This window comes from Netta rufina (genome assembly GCF_964035555.1).
Source record: "Netta rufina genome assembly, chromosome: Z".
NCBI classification, from domain to species: Eukaryota; Metazoa; Chordata; class Aves; order Anseriformes; family Anatidae; genus Netta; species Netta rufina.
The window spans coordinates 78,528,852-78,545,907 of NC_140126.1; the positions used below are offsets into that span (position 1 = coordinate 78,528,852).

At 43.0% G+C, this 17,056-nt stretch overlaps 1 protein-coding gene across 8 annotated transcripts in view; it reads right to left on the bottom strand.

The window, feature by feature from the left end:
• Positions 1 to 17,056, bottom strand: part of PAX5 (paired box 5) — a gene marked incomplete at both ends in the record, with an annotated part of 137,886 nt that overhangs the window by 80,304 nt on the left and 40,526 nt on the right. For all 8 annotated transcript variants that reach the window (XM_084304934.1, XM_084304933.1, XM_084304931.1 and 5 more), the window contains one exon: positions 7,353 to 7,528. In XM_084304934.1, coding sequence (XP_084161060.1) covers positions 7,353 to 7,528 — 176 coding nt within the window. The remainder of the gene's footprint in view (positions 1 to 7,352; positions 7,529 to 17,056) is intronic.

A 17,056-nucleotide genomic window follows, 5' to 3' on the forward strand; every position in this document is an offset into this window, starting at 1 on the left:
CCTTACCAAGTGGCAAGAGTACAGCATGGAGGACAGAGCTGAAATCCACTCCAGACCCCAGCAGGCACTATCCCCTACACCCGCACCTGCAAGCAGGGATCCGAGCCCCAGTCCTGCACAGCACAGCATGCTGTGGGCTGCAGCTGCCTCTGCAACACAGAGTATCGCAGGCCCTAGCGTAAATTATTGACCACGAGGGGATGTGTTCCCTTAAGAAAGGTGGGGCGAAGAGAGAAACCTCTGCACAGCTTAACCTCCCACAGCCTCTGAACTGCACAGGGGGTCACGGGTGCACCAGTACTCCCAGCTGCTGTCCCTCCGCCACCCTTCCTGCTGTGAACCCATCGCCCTTTCCATTTGGTAGTAGTATTGATCTGCTGGCAGCAATGGGCTGGATAATTAGCCAGGAATTAGGGTTTCTATTACAGCCAGGAGGCTGCTCCAGCTGATTTATCACCTGAATAATTTACTGTGATTGAAAGGAAATTAAAATGAACTCCATTTGACAACTGTGCACTTTTATGGGCTTCAGTGAAGACTCAAAAGCCAAATTAATAGCCTGGTGTTGCTTAATAGTCTACTGAGAGTAAATATGGGAAGGTTTTTCCTCTCCTGACATGCTTTCTTAGGCTGGATTTTAGAGGTTTGTTTTTTTGTGTTTCTTTTTTTTTTTTTTCTATTTTTTTCCCCTCCCACCAATAAAGCCATGGCCTGCATCAGAAGTTGTTTTGGCTGATAGAGGTGTAGCTGTAAAAATCACAGACCTGCTTTTCCAACCTGCAATTTGCTCCACATTTCCTCTTGTACCACCTGCCCTCATCCACCACTCCCCACAGGCAGGAGGGACCCGGGGCTCAGAGAAAGGTGCTGAGGAGGTGGACACCTGCACCCCCACAGTGCCCTGGCACCACATGGCAGCACCACTGCAGCCACCAGCAGAGATGGGGGGCTCAAGGGGTAAGAAGCACAGGGGGCATCTCAGCCACACACAGAGGACTTGCCTGCATGCTCTTCCCAGGTGACTGCATTTACATAGTCAAACCCTTGCTGCAGGTGGCAGATCAGGAAAAGATTTGATTCTGAACATGAAGATATAGCCATGAATTAGTTCCATAATTTTCACTGTTACAGGGCAGCATGAAGTTTTGGGAAGATATAAATAAATGATAGCTCTACTTTTCTCTTTACAACCCTCAGAGTAATTTAGGGAGATCCTCAGCAGCCACTGTCCACCCAGAGATAGTGTCATAGGAAAAAACATACTATTCATATTTCAGAGACCAGGAGCAAATATATGGTCCTACGGTTCATTCCTTCCTTCTGATTCTCTACTGCCTGCACTTTTAGAGTAAGTGAGACACAATAAAAACTAATGTAGGTCTACAAAAAGTCCTCCTTCCTGTCTTTGTTTTGGACCTCCCCTATTATTGATGGAGATCAAAACCGAATATTGTAAGAAGGACTGTACATCTCCTCCCTCCTCAGCAGTGGTACCGCAGTGGACACCTGAGCCAACACAGCTCCTTTAACAGAAAGTCTAATTTCCTCTTTGGAAGATGGCTCACACTTGCTTTTAAAACGTAACACCTGAAGGTTTTCAAAAGGATTTACACCCCTCTTTTGGTCAGTTTGGAGAGTTACTTTATTAAAACACTTCTGCAACAGAGGGCAATTGGTATCTTACTGTGCACTTGCTTTGTTTGTTTGTTTGTTTTTACTTTGTCCAACTTTCTAGTATTTTTTTTCAGGTGTATTAAATATCCAAATTTCATCTGCCTGTACTTATCTCCAGATCCAGACTGCATCTCATGATTGCATATATTATTGTATGTTTGTCAGATTCCTGAGTTTGTTCCTACCTAAACCCAGAATATCCACGCTTTATCCAGGAAATAATAAAGGAAGGGATATTCAGTTCAGTTCTGGTTAAAAGTAACATGAAAGCATCAGGAAAGGCCAGGGAATTATCTGCTATTAGCAGCAAGTAGCTCTCTTTTAAGTCAGTGACCTACATAGTGCTGAATCTGGTCACATCATGTTATGCCTCATTATGGTCCTGATCTAAAGTCTATTGAAGTCAATAGAAATATTCCTCTTGGCTTCAATGAGTATTCGATTGGACCTGTGTGTGAAGCTGAAAACACAAGAGAATCCATTTCTGTTGTGGACAGAAACTCAGCAAAGACTCTTTATTCTGAGGAAATTAATGAACTGCTGTTCTTGTTGAACTGATTCTGCTGTATATACTCTACATGCTGCTGTAACACACCACAGTTCTCCTCTGCAGAGGTGTTAATCCAGCTCTCATGCCTACCAAAACCACATCAGTCTGTGAGTCTTGCGCTTGCCTCTTGCCCACCTTGACACGACTTTCCTGCACCCTCTTTAACCCCTCATGCCTCAGGTGAGGCCAGCAGCTTTCTCCCAGGTCTTGATTCTCCACAAACACCTTTTAGCAATGCTTTCATTGGCGAATATATTTGAGTCAACTGTTCACACATGTGTTGTAGAAACTTTTGTGCCTGGACCTGGCAAGGTCTCCCTCCCAGTGGGTGACAGACTCTTGAAGGAGAACCTCAAGGGTGGCAGGGTCACAGGACATTGAGTCCTCCATGTTTCTCCTAGGGCTCCAGCATGACAACACACAACGATAAAGCAGGAACAACTCCACTGCAGGGCAATGCAGGGGGTGACAGCCCTGCTCTGAGCACTGTCTGGCATCACCAGGCCCCCTGCCAGTGCTGGGCATGTGGATGTTTGCTGTACAGCCCTCTGGGGAGCACACAGAGACTGCAGATGATGTCACAGCCCAAGTCAGCCCAGGATGGCTTCTCAAGTGAAGGGTGGAGAGCATCCTCAGCTTCTCAGACAGGAACAGCTGGTGGTGGACAGTCAGGCATGTGCCTAAACAGACCTGTGTTTGATTAGTGTAACCTGCACTTTCAGTTTCCTTAACCTGAACGGTCCTCATGGACTAGGCACAGAAATGTATGCTATACAGTGCAGCAACTCTATGCGCAGGATGAACACGAGATGAGTGCAAGCTCTAAATAAAATGCAACAACCACTAACTGTTGTTTTTTTTTTTTCCTATGACAAGGGACAGACTGGAGTACCAGGGCCCAACACAGGTGTAGCACAGTTACCAGGACAGGCAGGCAAAAGCCAGTCCTTGTGTCCATAAAGCTCTGCTCCACAGGAAGTCTTGAAGATACACTAGTAATGCAAACAGACTTATCTGTTAGCCATCAGGACAGCACTTCATAGTCAACACACCAGGGAGCATCAGGACCCATCCCCGCAAACACCAAAAGTCATGAAAAGCACAGGAAGAGTAACCAGTCCAGGTAGTAGATGCTGTGAATGTTCTCCTTCTCTGAGACCTGATGATTATGTGACATTGAAGCCATAGCCTTTGTCCCAGCTGATGAATGACCTATATGGTGCTTGTGGTGGTTATCACTCATGAGCAGAATGACAGTACAATGGTGGTGCTGCAAACACACACCTATGTACAGCTCAAAATCAGTTCCCAGAAATACGTGAAAGTGGTTTTCTTGTCAACATTTGCAGACAGTGCAAATCGATCATGGGCTGTTCACAGAAAATGAGATGAGTACAAAAGAGGATAAATGTAATGGAAAGGCATTCATTTTATACATGAACTAACGTGCATGGCAGAGTTCTGTTAGGGCAAAGCAAAGCCATAGTGCTTCTAGATTGCTGTCTCTATCCCCTCATTACTCCCCAGAAATACATAGACACAAAAGGACTGAGTTTGCACATCCAGCCCTCAGTCTCAGACTTCCCATCTTACAACTTCTTGATGTCACCAGAATAGCATTCACCTGCCATTAAATGTTCTGGCAATGCACATACAGGTATTACATACCAGTGTTGCAGAATGCACACATACAACTGAATCACCAGGACATTAGGTTTCAAAACAAGGCACGTAACGCCTTACTTCTGCCCCTTGATGCATACAGTCTGACACAAACTTTAATTACATGAACAAATCGTGGGACCCCTGCCTCACCCAATGCATACAACAGATACTGTTTCTGAGTAAGGTACTGTCTAACATCTTATTTTCCTGTCATTGTCCAGTGGTTGTCTTCTCTCTCAGCATGGTATTAGCCCTTACTCAGAGACAAGTATTCATTCCCCATGGTCTTCTCTATAGCAGTCATGTTTTACAGTAGATATGAAAACTCGGATAATGCCTGTCAAGTGAGTGCACAACTTGTTTTCAGCTGAGAGTCAACTTGCAGGTCTCCATTTTATGTAGCTGAACTGAGGAACAAAGACATTAAAGATGGAGGAGTAAAGGAAAGAGACTGGAATCACTCATGTAAAGGGTTTGGTAATGGTGAGCAAAGACTCAGACTTAGGCCATGAAAACATCTACCCACATGAGTGGCAATGTACTCTTTCCAACAGACAAGACAAGTTTTTTCCAAAACATCCAGCAAAGGCATCAGGAGAAATTCAGGACCCAATCTTCAGCTGAGGACAGAACATGCTCAGGCTTCAAATGCTTAGCAATGCAGAAGCAACCTTGTCCACCCCATGCCACTACTCACCCTGACCAAGTGACTGTGCCCAGATTACAAGCAAAGAAGAATTAGGGAGGAGCAGCAAAACAGGGACAAACAGGGTACTTCCTTGTCTCACGAGCCATGAGTCTTCTGGTAAAACACCTGGAGTCCTCCTCAGCTGACTAGCACAGGGACATTAAGAAGTTTTTTGTGACTAAATAAAATTAGCAATATTCTTCTTGCTCCTCCTGGACTATATTTCTAATATAGCATACAAGTAATGGATCACCAGCTCCTATTACACATCTTGTCTATATGGGGAGGAGCATCTTTTCATTATTTTCATCTACAGAAATGGGTAAGAACTCCCTATATCCATTGCTGCCTGAGCTCCTAACGCACTGCCTTCAGAGTTCAGCCACGTTCTCGACTGCCAGATTCTGGATGCATATCTTAGTCTACTACAATAATTAGCAGTGTTAATTACAATTCTGTTTTTCCTAGTCACATGATTAATTTTTTCAACCTGATCTTGTGAAAGGTCTCTACGCCCATGGTCATGGGGCTGGAACTAGATAATCTTAAAGGAACTGAAAGGACCTAGAAGGTCCATTTCAACCCAATGTTTCAATATGATTCAATATTTTCTTTCTAATTGATTTCTTTAGCATCACTAATTGATCTGGACAGCTTCTCCACTTTTCTTGTTTCATGACATGTTTGCTTTATTACAAAAGAGGTAAAACATGACTGCTTACTAAAGCAGTGATCGCATCACATCCTTGTGAATCAGGCATTCATATAAATTACATGTGTTCATGCTGAAAATAAATGTTGTATGCCACCAAAAAGAAAAACACATCCCAAACAAATGTCAGCTCTTACCCATGGCCCAGCCTTCCAAAAGCAAATGAGAATGATCCAACCTATATTAAAGCAAACAACTAGAAAACTCCATTTGTAGTTAAACTAGAAAAAAAAATCATGGAATCACAGTATCATTTAGGCTGGAAAAGACCTCATCAATTCAAGGCAGTTCTGCTAAGCCCATTTCACATATCATAATATTTTTTTTCTTAGAAATATCATTTCTCAGCATCTGTTTGACTTCTCAGACAGTGAAGTACCCTTTTTAACAAATTAATGGGCATATCTCCACTCTCAATGCTCTGCACAGACATTCTAGTTACAGCTTCTTACATGGATCCAGGGAGATCCTTGCTCCACCAACAGCTGAAAATCACGAATGTGACAATCAGGAAACTTTAGCAATATCCTCGTTTAATTCTTCTATTCCTTCTGTTAAACCAATAAGACATTATCTATTTCTGCTCATTGCTGGACTCTGGCCCATAAGCTACAGTTCTGGATAATTCAGAAACTTTAGATTACAGAAGGCTAAAAAAGGATCTTCTTCCATCACCACTCTCTTTCACATGATTTTTTTTTTCACATATAGAAGTTAAATAAGGATAAATGTAACACCATGCAGCTTTTAAGTGACCAATATTGAACAGGCTTACTGTAGGAGTTGGCTCAGTGCCTGTCCTCTCCATTATCACTGGTGTTAGGGATGGGATAACCACCATCTAGTGGTATGCAAAGGCCATTTCACCTTCAAGAGACACTTGGCTTTCCTAACAAGTCATGTGGTTTTTTTTGTTTGTTTGTTTTTGATTTCTGTTTGTTGCTGGTGGTGGTGGTTTTTTTTTGTCTTTTTTTTTTTTTTAATTCAAATTGATTTCAGCATCTTCCTCATTCAAAAAGATAAACCATGTAAACCACAGAACCTTCAAAACTGGTGAAAAATGAATGACTATGAATGAAGTAAGAAATGACACATAGGAGCTTAAGGGCACAGGGAATTTCTGCTCTACCATTGACTTTCAGCAAAAGGAATTATTTTTTCCAAAAACATTGGACCAGTACATACTCCTTAATACTGAAGCCATGATGGTAGTAAACTACTGTGTTCCTGATAATCTCCAGTGGCCTTCAAATGTTTATATTCCTACAATGGAAATCACTGTTTGTTTACAATTTAAGGCATTCATGCACCTTGCTAAAAATCAGACTTAATATTAACAACAGAGATTAACAATGACTAATTACAACACTAAGTATAGAAAAAGTAGCTGACTAGATCCAAATTGAAGCTGACAGCAATACTTTCATTTCTACATCCCATGACTGCAGCTAAATTTAAGGCTGAGGTCTACAAACCAAAAGCACATAGATAGAAACAGCTAATCAATTTTTGCATGTGCTTCTGTATTGTGTCTGCTAAAATGGAACTTCGCCCCAAAATTAGTGCCAAGCCTTTCTGAAATGCACTGCTAATCTGTAGGTGCAATAAATTTACCTTCACATATTAATTGTGTACTTCTCTCAGCAAATGGCTAACTACATGCTTAAAAAGCCATTTCTGGATACAAAAATCGAATTTGTGTGTACAGTCAAGCTAACTCGGAACCAAAATTAGGCATAGAGTTTTGCAAGCCTATTCCTTATTATCTGCATAGCCTGGGTTTGATCCAACAAAAGTATCAGAAGCTGTGAAGCTCTTTATGCCCTCATTTGATGTAACTGGCCCAGATTGGGTGTAATTTCATACCCAAACACTTGCTCATGTTTACATAACAAGTGTTTTCTGTCATTTTTTAATAGTCTTGGCTGAAGAGCTTGATACAACACCTGTTTCTCCATGTTTTTCTACTGCAACTCTGAGAAATAATTGTTTGTTGATTTCCACCAAGGAGGACTCTCATCAGAAAGCATATCTAGAAAAACATTGAATGTTTGGAACAGTACCTGCTCTGGTTTGATGGGCTCAGTTGTTGTGAAAATGTCAGAATAATGTTGCCTCTCGAAGACTCGATCCAACACTTCTAACTGCTGCTGGGTGAAAAGGTCTCCTCGCATCTGTTTCCGAAGAAAGTCTCTACCCGGGAGAGAATGGCCATTTGGTACTGGAGATTCCTGAATACCTTTCAAAGAGGACAAAGAAGACAGAAGAATAAATAGACATTGCAATGATGAGACCTACAGAGGAGTGTCCATTTAACCCATTAAATTGATGTGGGTACAGTATATTGACACAATGAAGAATCTTTGAGAGGAGGATACAAGCAAGACACACATTGCTAGAAGATGTACTGATCAGTTCTTCACTATAGCCAACCCTCAATGAAATTTGACATCAGTGATTTCACATATAATTTGAAGGCAAGACAAAGGCTTGTGGTCAGATCTTTTCTCACAGCACTTTTACGACAGTATTTGTGAACCAGTAATGGTTTAGATGCCAGAGGACATACCTACAACATATGATGCTAGAGCCACAGTCAGCTTGGATCATCTCCAACAGATCTGCTTTGCATAGTCACTCTCTATATCCCTTTCCTGTGATGCCTGTAAGTCTTCCTGAGCTCTGTCCTATGTGAAGGTCTGAGCTACAGTGTACTTATGCCAAGAAACAGGGACCCTTAATCCATAACCACGTTCAGCTTGCAGTAACTGGCCAGTCAACTTCCCAAACACAGACAGTAATAGCACCATACTAAAATGTGATGTCACTGGGATGCAGAGTTGCCACCACAACAGCCTGAGCGAGGCCTGATCTGATGCACTCTTCCCAGCTGACAATACTACTTTATATTTCTGTATTTTTTTTGTATTTCATCAATAGCATGAAGAAAGCCTGGGTTTCAAGGCACATTTTTTCTCTATCTCTCCCCCTCCTTTCAGCAGGTTGGAAGTGACTGCCCATATCTCAAAAGCCATGAGACAAGTTAGAAAAATGTTTGGTCTGAAAAAACTCTTGCAATATGGGGCTTGCTTCAGTTTGCTTTGTTTGCATATTCACAGTGATTTTCTACTTTTCCTTCACCTGTCAATGCTAGAAATATATCTTTTATGTTCTGAAAGCTGAGGTCTGCAGTATTCCCAGGACTCCAGGAGGTGGAACTCCAAGAATAACAGTAAACATCAGATTTCCTCTCCAGATGGCAACACCACACTACACAGAGGAAGGAAAGATTTAAAAAATAAGTTCTTACTGCCCAGATTTGTCTGCAGAACCAGCGCTCAAAGCTTCTCAGGTGGATTCTGCATCAAAATTTTTGAAGGCAAGTATTAAAGGACATCTGTGCTAAGAGACCTCATTGCTGCAGACACCAGTTTTGTCTCCCAATGTGTGCTGGCGATCGGTAACATGGCCAATGTCCAGTGGACAAGATTTTTTCAAAAAGGACTATTGATTTGGATGGATTTTGCAGAAAACATTGTGCACCAGATTCAGAAAACAATGCTTCTTTAAGACAGGTCTCTGAAACTATGGGACCAACAGATGGAACTACTTTTTAAAACCTAGGTTAATCTCTGTAAATTTTCTTACACTCAGCAGGCATTTGATGTAAGCATGTTATTATAGAAACATCCTCCCACATTTTAGTTTGGTTGTTCAGGCAACAACAATGTTGTATTTACCTGCTTAGATGAAGTCAGGCAACTTACAACATGAATAGGCAATGCTGGCTTGTATAAAGTGCCAGGATCGGTTTATTACATGCAGAAAAAATCTGAACCTGTCTTCTGAATAAAAAGTCAAAATGTGTAAAAAGGTATGAAAAATATAAGCAGATATAAGAGAGCAGTCTATCTTTAAATTTGTTTTTGTTTGTTTGTTTTTGTTTTTGTTTTTTCCTTTAGTATTCTAAATCAAATAGTATCTAATTGACATAGTGCTGGGTTTAGTCAACCATTGCTTATGAAATTAAAATTGTGGTTGCTAGCTGCATGGTAGCAAAAGGCTGGGGGGAACACTACCTCTGAACACAAAAGTGCTGGCTTCAAATTTCAGGTTAAAATAATGGTATTCTAAAGTTGGCATCAAAGTTAAAGGTTTTTACAGTTTTGGTTCAAAGTGGGTGAAGAAAGAGAGCAAAATGATCCTAGATACGGGACAATCTGGGAATTTAATATCCCAGAATCCTAGAATCCAAATATCCTGAGTTGGAAGGGACCCACAACAATCATTGGACTCATCTCCTGTCTCCCCAGAGGACCACCCAAAAAATAGGCTCTATGTCTCAGAGCATTGTCCAAACACTTCTTGAACTCCACAAAGTTCAGTGCCGTGACCACTTCCCAGGGGAGGCTGTTCCAGTGCCCGACCACCCTCTCAGTGAAGAACCTTCCCCTAACCCGCAGCCTGACCCTCCCCTGTCTCAGCTCCATGCCGTCCCCTCGGGTCCTGTCGCTGTCCCCAGAGAGCAGAGTTCAGCGCCTGTCCCTTCGCTCCCCTCACGAGGAAGCTGCAGGCTGCCATGAGGCCTCCCCTCTGTCACCTCCAGGCTGAAAAATCCAAGCAACTTCAGCTGCTCCTCATATGTCTTCCCCTCTAGACTCTTCTCCATCTTCACTGCCCTACTTTGAACACTCTCTAACAGTTTTATGTCGTTCTTGTATTGTGGCACACAAAACTGCACACAGTACTTGTGGTGAGACCACACTAATGCAGAACAGAGTGGGACAATCACTTCCACTGAGCAGCTGGCAGTGCTGTGCCTGATGCACCCCAGCAACCATAGGCCCTTTTGGCTGACAGGGCTCACTGCGGACTCGTGTTCAACAGTCAGAACCCAAAGATCCCTTTCTGTAGGGCTGCTTTCCTGTCTCTTGTCCCCCAGTCTACATACATTTAGGGCTGCCCCATCCCAGGTGCAGAATCTGGTACTTGTTAAACTTTATGTTGTTGGTGATTGCTTGCCCAGTCCTCTAATTTGTCAAGATCTCTCTGCAAGGCCTCTCTACCCTCAAGGGCGTCAACAGTTCCTCCCAGTTTAGTGTCACCTGCAAACTTACTTACTGTACCTTCAAGTCCTGTATCTAAGTCATTTATGTATTTATGAAAATATTAAAGACAACTGACCCTAAAATGGTCAGAACCCCATCTGAAACTGGCTGCCAGCCTGATGTAACCACACTTATGATAACCCCTTAAGCTTAACCCATCAGCCAATTGTTCACCCACCATATTATGCTTTTATATAACTGCATTCTGGTCTTTTTGTCCAGAAAGATACTGTGAGAAACAGTATCAAAGCTTTTGCTGAAATCCAGAAAGATTACGTAACAACATACCAGAGAAAACTGCATGCAAGCCCATGAATGATGTGCCTCACTGACACTGGCCCACTGGAAAGGGATGAAAAAATGACAAGGTAGTGGTAGAGCTTCATAAGGTTTTGAAATTCAAGATCAGGGTCTGATATGCTGCTGGGAGTGCAGTGTAAAGAGCAAGCCACAGAGGGCTGCCCCCACTACACTGTCAGAACACCTGTGTGTGTTAAGGTCTCCACATGCCATCCCAAGGGCCTGAGAAAGGATTAGTCTTTGAGGCATTCTTCCCAACACAGCCTGCTGTTGCTGAAGTGAAGGAGCAATGTGTTTGCTCCTTCACTTCAAAACAATTGTGTTTTCCAGGGAGACACCTGGGCAGAAATGAGTCAGGGCTGAAACTCTGAGGAGAGCGGGTCTCTGTGCTGAAGATTATGCATTTTTGTCAGAGGAGCTTGGCAACGGCCCTTCACTCACCCTCTTTACTGCTCTCTCGCTGTATCCCATCAGCAAAGGGAAGAGTTTGTTCTTTTTCACTATGTTTCCTAAACTCTAACTAATTGCAGGTAGCGACTGGATTTCACTTCACAGGTAAAGGACTTTCTATATGCTGCGCATGACATATAAAAGTTCATGAAGGTCTTTAGGATACCTTTGGCTATTAGACATTATATAAGTGTGAAATAATTACCATTAGCATTATGTATTGTTTGAATACATTAGAACATCTTTGATAATTAAAATACCATAGGTACATTTGAAACAGTTTGAGTTATAAATAGGCTCCAGGGAGAGGTAAAACATTTTTCGTATAATCAGTGGATCCACCTAGGAGAGTTCTGCTTTGTTGACAGTAGCACTACAAGTGTACATATCTACTCTGCAAAACAATTAGCTCCCTGTCCAATGGCATCCTTCCAAAAGTGCTAATGAAGAACACAAATATAGTAGTCTCCTTAACAGAAAAAGACATTCTTCCCAAACCAATGTTTCAACCTTTACCTCTAACACATCATATAGATGGGTCAAGAGTGTGCCATAGGACCACAACTTTCTGAACGAACTTGGATGTGATGCACTTCCCTCCCAACACAAAGCCAGAAGCCCCTTCCTATGCTTACCCGAAGTCTGAATAGCTTAGGAAGAGTTAAGCACAGAACAGATCCACCCCTGGGAAGAGGTGCCATGATCAGACTTGCTGACAAAAGGCTGCCTAAATTGTGTGGATTTCATCCAGAAATACTGGGTCTTCGTTATTTAAGAGGTAGTTATTTTCTGGGGACCAGCAAATGGCAAGATCAGTTTAAAGAACCTGATAAACTGTGACTCAATTTTTTAGCATAATTTTATGGTTAATTACTTTTCCTTGACATGTCTTCTGAAACCACAGGAGAGATACAGAATTGCTAAACATGCCTATAACAGATTTTTAGCTATACTCACCATGGAAATCACTTATTTTAAAACGGTATTTTGCTTATACATGTCTAAACCATGGGTCAAAATAAGGAGAACGAATGTCCCTAGGCCCTATCTTTACAAAACTCTAGAGCATTTTTAAAGCCCTACAGTCCAGCATAAAAGAAGAGGAAAAAAAAAAAAAAGAAAAAAAAAAAAAGGGAAAAAAAAAAAAAGGAAAAATATGAAGACATCAATTAAAAAAACAACACTGGAATAATAAAAAAGATTTATTCTATCTTGTCTTTTTCATTCAGAAAAGGAAAACAGCACAATTTAATTACTGCATTATAAAGCAGCACTGTGAAATAGCATGGGATAGATTCTCCATTGGTCTAAACAAGTGTAGCTTCAGAAAAGGATCTAAGCCAGGTGACAGTGACTGAGAAATTGGTGACATGCACAACTTCAGCTGGAATAATATCTTCAGTGTTATTAATAATAATGATGTACCATGAAGTGCACATCTTAGTGGTACACTTGCCTGGTGCAAAGAAAATAGAATCTTCTGCTTTCAGGTTTTTGGGTTGTTTTCTTTTTAAACAACTTGATTTTACAGGGTTAATCAAGGAAGTCAATAGCTAGTGCAATGAACATCCCATATTCATAAAGGACGTGGTTTCTGTCTCTAATTTGTACTGTCCAACTTCATTACCTGGTATCATACCTAATTACTTCACCTTATAGGGAAATGCAGGCTAATTAGGAAGGATGTTATTCACCACATTTAAAACATGATGAAGCAAATGAAATATTACCAGGAGGTAAAAAGGTGATTTGTTTCCTTGTAGCATGCCTGTAAATTAGTCCAGAGTAGATAAAGACTTTGTTTAATTACCATTTGGGAGGCTTTGTTTAAAATGTAAACTGAATTTTCACTCCACCTTCTCAGGACTGTGTGCATTTGGCAGCAAGTAACCTCCTGGTATTCCTTTTAAACCAGTAGTTTCAGAATTATATATACTGTGAGAGATCTTTGCATTTACACCATTTGAGTTTTCTAAGCATTGTTATTTATTTTTTCAAGGGACAGTATCACTAAAAAGAAACTTTTTATTTTGAAGTGTATATAGCTGATCATCGCACAAATATTTTCAAGAGAAATCACTATATTTCACAAAGATGGGTATGGTTTTTGTCGTAGATCAAAGTGAGAAAGAGGGGAAGAAAAGATAAATCATCAGAGATCCAAAAATACTTTTCATTTGGAGAAGATATCAGGCCATTTCGATGGCACTGATAGAGTCTCTGCTCTGTCTCCATTACCCACTGAAGGCAGCCGGAGTCAGGAGCTGACTACGCTAGATTATATTCCCTATAAGATGGTCACCAATATATATATATATGATCTTCAACCTCTATTGATTGACCAATTTCACAAGCAAAGACTGGTGAAATGAAGCTGAAATGAACATCATGCTTTAACTCATTGAACCCATCAGGCCTGAGTTAATCTCACTGCCCACTGTCTCTGATAGAATTCAATTGATCAATCATGTTTCGGTGATAGTACCATTTCAGTGGCTTATTGCTTCTTCATTTCAAAGCTTGACCTGTTAGATATACTTGGACCAGCTCTACTCTTCTTGGAGACACAGAGATCAGCATCTGCCTACTGCAGCATATTGTCTTGCATCCAGGCTTGAAAAGAAATGGGGAATTTTTGCTAAACACTCCCATCTTAGCACTGTATTTTTACAGGTATTTTACTGATTTTACAGTCAGAATGGCTATAAAAACATGAAGAGACCAAGTAATCAGAATTCCCTGCCACCTGTCAGCTCAGCGCTGGCTCTCATTCCCACACTGCCCTGTATTTGGGCAAATGAGCAAAAGACCGGTTAAGTGACATTTCCGGGCTCCATCCTTCAGGTACAGCACCAGCTGCTAACTGACTGGTGTGCATGCCCTGCAGTACGTGTGCTTGTTTCCCTGGGGAACAGGCCCCTGGCTGAATACTGCCCGGTGCATCCGCAAACCCAGAGGTAGGGCCGGCAGGGGGCAGCTGGGAAGGTCATAGCTTGTGACAGCCACGGGCTGGAGCAGGATTACTGGAGTTACTTAGTCCATCCCCATGTGTTCTTCCATTTCAAATATGTGGCCAGCCTGACTACACCCTGCTTGCCTTCAACCTGCACTTTGCTCTTGTACAGGCACCGGGAACAGCTGGAGCCCATGGCACAATCCAGCCAAACGGCAGCCAGCTGCAGGCACAGGGGCAAAGGCTGATGCTCCAGCCTCTGGAGCACAAGGTGCCTCTTTGCGTGGCAGGCTGCAGGAAGCTGCTGCAAGCAAAGGCCTCTCACGCTGTTCAGGGTTCGCTTACTCCTTCGTCCCCACTTCCACACCAGCCAGGAGACCACTGCTCCTGGTCCTGTCACGCTTTGCTGACCCAGGCTGCATCACCACAGCTCCCAGCAGTGAGCCCTTGCCACGTCAGCCCCAGCTGCACTGCTCTGCCCCAGCCAGGGTCTTTGCAGACCTGTCTGGCGTGCTCCAGCAAGCGGGCTTCCCAGCACCAGCAACACCCAGCAACAGGCAGCAGGTCCTCCTGCATCGTGCAGGGCTCTCCCCTGCATCCTGAAAAGGGCAGGGGTGGTCCCTCAACCCCACGGTGGTATCCACGCCTATACAGCCACTGCTGCATTTTGCAACATTTCTGCGAAATGGAAGGACCAAGACAGAGGTGGTTGCGTCACAGGCCTCTCAGCGCTGCTCTTCCTAAAATGCTCAACAGCAAAACAATCGCCACTTTTATCATCAAACAGCCACCTCCGGTCTTTTGCTGAGAAATGATGGAGCTTCTCTCTACTGTAAGAACATTTCTCTCACTCATTAGGACACCTGGAGGTCATGCCTGATGCACAAGCTACAGCCTTGCATATATGCCCACAAGGTACCACCCTGCAACATTGTTGTGCACCCAGGCCCTAAGTCCACGGACGCAGAACTGTACCACTAAACTGGTTACAGGCATCACTGAAAATGGGGCTGCACTGAACAGAACAGATTTCCCATGAGATTACAGCTCATTTTCCCCTACAGTGATTTTAATTCTACAGTAGCCACATAGAAATTTTATTATGTATCTCTTAGTTTATGTCAGGAGAGGCGTGCCATTAACGCCCATCCCATGCTTCTAACCATTGGTCAGCTAAGGAGTGGTGGAGCCCTCACACCTCTTGTGAATCCAGCAGCATAAGTATCTGAGCAAACGCTTGTGTAAATAGTGCCACTGAGTGGAGCAGGACTGCTTGTGCACCTCTGAGGGCTCTGAGAAGCCCTGTCTTTGCTCAAACTTTGCCAGCTTTGCACATGCAGGGTGCATCCCCCTCTGCCATGGCCCAAAGCACTGCTTGGCCACACTGTCCCAGGGCTGCATCCTTCTCAGTGAGCAGACAAGAAGCCACAGCAATTCCCACAGCCCAGCCCATGGGGAAAGCAGCCACCTGGAGACTCGGGACTAGAAGGACTGATGATGGGTGCAGGATTTGTGACCACTCTTATGATTTAGTTTTATTTTTAAAAAGCAGCAAAAATGATGTCAGTGGTACCTTCCCCCCACGTACACTTCAGTAGAGGATTTAGAAGTGCAGAGAAAGAGGTTAAAAACAAAGAGGCAGAGAAATGGGGAGTGGATGCCCTGAAAGCCTGCCCTGCACAAAGTGGACTTCATGCGACGCCTCCATGAGACACAAAGCCTCAGGAGCAGCAGACATGTGAACAGCATGTGGGGCAGCCAGACCCTTAAGCCAGGCTGCAGCACAGCATAGGAATCCGCTGATGTTTCTATGACTTCTATTAACATTTAAAGGGAGAAATAACTGCAGTAACTATTTATATAAAATGACAACCATGGTTACTGTATTAATAAATGATTATGAGAAAATGATTCTCTCTGTAATCCATCTTTGTAAGGTAAATTCAGCAGCAATCTGTGGAGATGTGCACTTTATTTCATGTAGTTTCAGTTCAAAGTGCATTTTTAAATGGCTGCTCTAAGCTCATGGACGCTATTTTAACATAGTTTATACCTACTTCCATCCCACACTATAACATTTTTATTTTTTTCAATCATTTCTATGCCTGCTTAGGTTATATGGACAAGAGCATATTGAAGATGAAATTGTGATTTGCTTGGCTTTGGAAATGTCAAACCGGTCTCCCATTGCAACTGGCAGGAGGAGGATTTACAACTCTGAAAAATGTCGGTGTGCTGAGGACACCCAGAGAGAAGTGCTGTGTAGGGCAAACAGCCGCTACTCCCCACACAAGGAAGTCCTGCCACATTGCACCCGCAGCATGATGGAAGGGAGAAACCTTCCTCCCCATCACCCAACATCTGCAGATGATGCCGATTACTGACCCTGCCAGCTCAGAGGAGCAGGGTGTTCAAGGACCCCCTCCACTCACCGGCTGCACACAGCTCTGTTGCAGCCAGAGGAAGAAGCAGGAGGGAGAACAGACTAAAGCCTGACAGCCATGAAAAAAAAAAAAAAAACAGGAAAAACAGTGTGAGATGCAAACACAGCCTGAAGGCATCCCTGCAAACAGCAGTCACCTTTCGGTGCGACAGTGCTGTTTAAAATGGGTGTCTGTTTTCCCAGTGGAGCAAAATGTAGTGGACACCAGGGCAGAAAGTGGACCTGCAGGAGCCAGTGAGAAGGTGGAACACCACAAGCAGACTGGCACCGGCTGCCCTGCAGCAGCTCCAGCCTGCACAACACTCATCTCTCGCTGCAGCTGGCAGGGGCTGCAAAATTCCTCCCCTTCCAGGAACTGACATTTGATGGGAAAAATGCAGGCTATTCAGCTGGCATCAGACAAAACTAATCTTTCCATGCAAGTTTAGAACACCAAAGTAAAATTTCCACCTAATACCTTAAACACTTTGCGAAGCGCTACGTGGAAAACTTACCTGGAGAAAATAAAGGCTC